General features: G+C 40.8%; 1 protein-coding gene across 1 annotated transcript in view; it reads left to right on the forward strand.

Annotated features, from left to right (window-relative positions):
• The window catches only part of GBE1 (1,4-alpha-glucan branching enzyme 1), a 147,244-nt gene that overhangs the window by 37,249 nt on the left and 103,995 nt on the right, over positions 1 to 6,000 (forward strand). Inside the window, 2 exon segments of the mRNA XM_077927261.1 lie at positions 3,379 to 3,422; positions 3,424 to 3,495. Of these exon segments, the coding sequence (XP_077783387.1) occupies positions 3,379 to 3,422; positions 3,424 to 3,495 (116 nt within the window).

The raw sequence follows: 6,000 nt of genomic DNA on the forward strand, positions 1-6,000 counted from the left end.
AGATGGTTTAAGACAGAACCCCCACCCTGGTGCCCTCCAAATCTTTTTTGACTGCACCTGTCATCTGCTCTAGCCCACACAGCTAGGGATAATGTATTTCAGACTAACTATGTATTTCAGTCTAATTGCATAGAGCTTCTCTAGCTGCTGTTCATGAATGCATGGCACTGACATGGAGAAACTTCACAAGATTGGCTCAACTACATAGTGTGCAGAAAGCTAACATTATGGCCAGTTGTGTGGCTATAGTTCCATGGGGAAGTCACATTTTCCTGCAACTTCTGTGTCGGTTTCCTAAGAAATTGTTCCTGAGTGTTGATGTATGCTAAAAAAGCATGACTTGGAATGTCACATTATTTGACACTTGGCAGTTTCCCCCCTTGAATTTTTATCGTACTGAAACTTTAAGTGCTGTTGGTTTCATGCCAGTGAATCAGTGCAGTTTTCTGTTTTCTTTTTCTTTTAAAAAGGCAACATAAAGTATTTAAACCTCTGCCACTGCATAGCCTCTTGGGAATCTGTGATATGACATTCATACTGAATTGGTAGTTTTGGGAAACCCTGGCCCCATGACTTTAGCATCATGGGGATGAGCCACACACTTGCCCCCCATACCTCTCTTTCTTCAGCAGCAGTTTGGAAGCTTCTGCAGCTTGCTGTGATGTCGCCAACTTGTACAAACTATGCTTTGTTGAAACAAGCCCACTTCAAACCATGCAAACCTGCTTGCAGCTGTGTTGTAGTAGCAGACAAGAATGAGCAGGCATAGCACACGTGAGGTGCGGTGGAGCACTGGGCGCATACACAGCTACTAACTAAATGCAGCTTTGGCATGCGGATTTTGCTTAATGTAGTCAGTCTGAAATATGATTACTGGGCTGGGTTGTTGAGCTTGTGAGAAATTGAAGTTTTCAGATGGCGCTGAGGAATAAGTGTCAGCGCCCATTCCCTTTCCTATCAGGATAGCTGGGCAGAGGAGAGAGGTACTAGTTCTCCCAGCCAAGCAGAAGCTGCATCTTGGAGACAGATTCTGCTTGCCTTACATCAGGTATGTCCAACAGGTAGATTGTGATCTTACGGTCAATCATGGCAGCGTTACAGGTAGATCGTGGGATTAATCTAAGTGATCGTGTGGGTCCTCCTGACCGATCCCCCCCAAAAAGCTCAACAACAACCGTGGCCCAAAAAGCACAACAACTCTGGCCACTCCCCTTAAAAAAAGCTCAGCCACTCCTGGCAATGACAATAGGTAGATCACTGCCAGTTTTATTATAGTGAGTCTCTTGGTAGCTGGACGTTCCTATCTTAGATGACCCAGCAGACTCCAGTTGTCCTCTCTATAACTTGCCGGATCTCCTCTATATTTCAAACAGCTGCTTGCAAACTTCCCTGCTGAAATATATTGCTTCCTCTACACCCTTATAATAATAATAATAATATTTAATAATAATTTATTATTTATACCCTGCCCATCTGGCTGGGTTTCCCCAGCCACTCTGGATGGCTCCCAACAGAATATTAAAAATACGCTAAAACATCAAACATTAAAAATTTCCCTAAACAGGGTTGCTTTCAGATGTCTTCTAAAAGTCAGATGGTTGCTTACTTCCTTGACATCTGATAGGAGGGCGTTCCACAAGGCGGCCCCACCGAGAAGGCCCTCTGTTTGGTTCCCTGTAACGTCACTTCTCGCAGCGAGGGAACTGCCAGAAGGCCCTCGGCACTGGACCTTAGTGTCTGGGCTGAGCAATGGGGTGGAGAAGCTCCTTATTGATTTATAGATCTCCAGCCTTGATTCCTGCCTGCAAAAAACCTATTGTCTGTGTGTTTGTGAAATGAAAAATGTAGGTGTTCTTAAAAACACCAATATATATATTTGCTGAATATATTTACAGTATGTAGATACAAACTTCCAATGTGACTAAAATACATTGCCAAAACTCAATCAAGCAAAATCAACCAGGCCTGAGTTAGAAGGCCATTGAAATGTCGGTGGTTAGATGGGGGGGGGGAAGGTTGCATGTCCTCCCCCCACCCCCATGGAAGACCTGCATAGGGTTACAGTTGAATTATTTTGTAATTATACTAATGCTATTGCATTTTAGTGTTGCAAACCTTAATATACCTAGTCCCAAATACATGTTCTGTTGGTGAAAATGCATTTTATGCAGAAAAATGAGGAGCAAACCTTCATCCAGGTCGTCTGTTAACCTTTTCCTGTTGGCATAAATGTTAGAATAATAATGAGAGAGAGGTTAGGAACAGAAAAAGAAAGTTTTTTTTTGCAGCTGTCTGTATAGTCATGGCAGTTGGGTTCAAATGAACTGATAGTGGACGCATATGGGGAAAATCCTAACATGTTCACAGATAAAGGAAAAGAAGAAAAGGAACTACTACAAGAAATGTTAAGAAAGATCAGAGAGAGAAGATTGCATTTGGCAAGGACAGAGTCTCGGGAACAGAGGGCGCAAGGAAGAAAGAATAGTAAGATCAGCTGTATCAGTGATGGCAGAAACCTCTAAGTGAATACAAAGAAAAAGTGCCATCAGTAGAATGTGTTGTCACAGATATGCACGGAGACACTTTTTAGTGCAATAATCTGGGCAAAATCTAGACTGAAAGGAATCAAGTAGGGAATTGACAAGCAGGAAGTTGAAACACTGAGAGAATGTGACACATTCTAGGCATGGACAGGAAGGGAAGTGGAACAGGGTAATGAGTGCTATCCAGTCACAAGGGATCAAGAAAGAGTTTGAGGATGGAAGGTACAAGAGCAAAACCACAAGCCAATTTAGGAAAATGCCAGAAGACACTGCAAGAGCGGACTAATACATGAATCGGTGGAATAGGCCGGGGAGACAACAGATAGCAGACCAAGAAGGGAACTGGTTTTTTTGGTTCTTCTGCCTACCACCCTCAGTACATTTTGTAGAAAAGTGGGATATTAATGATTATTCTTTGTTGAAAATATGGTCTGATAAGTAGATTGAAACAGAGGACCTTTTAACTGTAGCTTTTGCCAACCTGGGGCCTTGAGATGTTTTGGAGTATAGCTCCTATCGGCTCCAGCCAACACAACTGGTTTCATTAGAAGAAAACGGTGAAGGAAGATGGCGTTCAAAAGAAACATGAAGAGGACCAAGTAAGCACTGTGACAGGTACTATCAGGGAAGTATTGAGGAAAAAGCCTAAGGAGTAGAGGGAAACATGTGAAAGGAGAATGAAGAAAGGAGTTTTATGCTTTAAAAAATCTCAAAGTAGTAAGATTTATTGCACAGAAAGAAGCTTGGTCTTCATCTGCGCCCACTTTCTCATTTTACATACTAATGATGCATTTTAATACATGTTCAATATTTTAGTACTTTTCTTTTATTGCAGATAACTGGAATCCATTTTCTCACCCATATAAGAAAATGGATTTTGGGGAAATGGGAGTTGTTCATCCCACCTGGACCAGATGGATTTCATCCTGTGCCACATGGATCAAAACTAAAGGTGCTCGTTTCAAAATTGTACTTTCGCTCTATCCAGTCATTCTCAATTCCTGATAGTGAAGTTTTTCCTGCTGTCTCTCTGATGTGCCAATTTATATTTTAAAGTTCAAAGGAGACTTGCAGATTCTTCTCTTCACCTACATGGCTTCCTGTCAAAATAATATAAAATAAAGGTATCACAACACTGCAGTGAACAAAAGGGTTTATGGTGAATAACGAAGGTGACTTTACTGCAAACCTAAAATGGCTGAATATGGTTAAGGGTTTAATAAATGTTGAGAGAAACCCAGGCAGAGGCTTACAAGTTACAGGGATGGGGATATTTAGAAAAGGTTGGTTTTTTTGTTTTTCAAAGTTATGTCCCCATCTGAAGGAAATTTAATGATAAATGAATAAGCTTTGACTTGCATCCTAGGGAATGTGAATGCAGGATGTTCACAGAAGGGCACATCTTTGTATCGACCTTCTTTTGCTTCCCTCTGAAAAGCCACTTTGGAGACTGAGTGCTGGGGACTGCTGGGGGGAAAGGCATTGGCCAAAATTCGATGGAGAATTGAATCGAAGGAGCCATGACTGGAACCAGATTAACTGCCAGCTAAAGGCTCCATGCAACTGCCTGTGAAAGAGCTTAGAGTTTACATACTGCTGTAACAACATATTCTACAGCAATTGACACGTTTTAGCTTTTTCAAAAGGATGTGTAAGTGGAATAATTTTGGAAATACCATAGAAATGACTGTAGATCAAAGGTACTGGGATGTACTGTAGAAGGTTCTCCCACATCCCAGGAAAGACATCAGGCAGTGATAAAGAACCTGGTGCTGTGTTTTGTTTAATATGTATATCTAATACTCTGATCCATCCAACACTTAAGGGCTACTTCATCAAATCCCCAGGTACAGTTAGGGGAAAACATCTTACCTACAATTATTAACCCTCAAAGAACCAGAATGTGTTTCATATATTTTACTATGCAGGCTTGGATGATGCTAATATCAATTCCATGTGTAGAATAAAGCTTTTTCCATTTCTTCTTTGTCCGAGCAGCCTGCTGTGTCCTCCTTGAAAGTTTGCAGCTGTAAGATGAGGGGCACTTCAGAACAACAAACACACAATCTCATACAAGAAGATGATGGGATCCAAGCCATATTCTTTTCCTCACATTTTTAAATAATAAAAAAATAAGGATAAAGTTTTCCACAAATGCAAATTAATCTTTTGAAACTTCACCACTGTGGCACATGCCATCATGGCTCTAAAAGAGACAAGTGGAATAGGGTAATTCAGAAAATGCTGGTATTATTTTATTTTATTAAATAGATTTTTTACCCTACCTTTCAGGGTCTCTACCTGCAGAAGGTGGCTTACAACACAATCAGTGAAAATAACAACATACTATAAAATATAAAATTATGTAAATAGCAAAACAACATTAGTGGGTCACTTGAAAAGAAAAGGCAAATAAGGGCAATATGTTCTTAATGCTTAGATGTATTCAATATTAACATTAACTATATTCAGAATAAGGGACGCGGGTGGCGCTGTGGGTTAAACCACAGAGCCTAGGACTTGCCAGTCAGAAGGTCAGCGGTTCGAATCCCCGCAACGGGGTGAGCTCCTGTTGCTCGGTCCCTGCTCCTGCCCACCTAGCAGTTCGAAAGCACATCAAAGTGCAAATAGATAAATAGGTACTGCTCCGGCGGGAAGGTAAACGGCGTTTCCGTGCGCTGCTCTGGTTCGCCAGAAGCGGCTTAGTCATGCTGGCCACATGACCCGGAAGCTGTCTGTGGACAAACGCCGGCTCCCTCGGCCTATAGAGCAAGATGAGCGCTGCAACCCCAGAGTCGGTCACGACTGGACCTAATGGTCCGGGGTTACCTTTACCTTTACCTTTATATTCAGAATATTGATGATGGTTGCAGTCAGATATCATGATGGTAGCCCAGCTAATTTATAGATTTCATTATAAGCTTGTTGGTAAATGATAGGAATGTTCTGGTTTCCTTTAAATTTATATTGAGCTGGAAAAAAATGCAAGAAATCTTAAATGAGCTGCAAACTTTTACTATCTTTCAAACTGTGCAGACATATTTAATAATTTAATATGCATTCAGTCATTGGGTCAATTATCATATGGTGCATTACCAAACATTGATTTAGTAATATTTGAAATAAGTCACTTTCTGCTCAAGAACTAAAAAAAATTGAGCAGCCTGTGCAAGAGTAGTTCTGGGGACCTTTAATTTAGAATAGGGCACTGTGCATTTTCCATATGAAAAATAAATGAGGAGCAGAGGTCACAAACAAAGTTGGTTTATCAAAAGTCGTGCCTCTGCCTATTTTAAATTCTCCATACAGACTTCCCATTTTCTCGCTTAAGGGCTAGACCAAATATGCTGTTAAAACCCTTGTTTAAGATGAATTTGTTATTTTTGTCCAATCGTATTAACCTTTATAAACCAGCTGAGGTTTATTCCCTTTAGATTGTTAGCCTTTAGAATAGGTT

This window comes from Podarcis muralis, chromosome 4 (assembly GCF_964188315.1).
Source record: "Podarcis muralis chromosome 4, rPodMur119.hap1.1, whole genome shotgun sequence".
Taxonomy (NCBI): Eukaryota; Metazoa; Chordata; class Lepidosauria; order Squamata; family Lacertidae; genus Podarcis; species Podarcis muralis.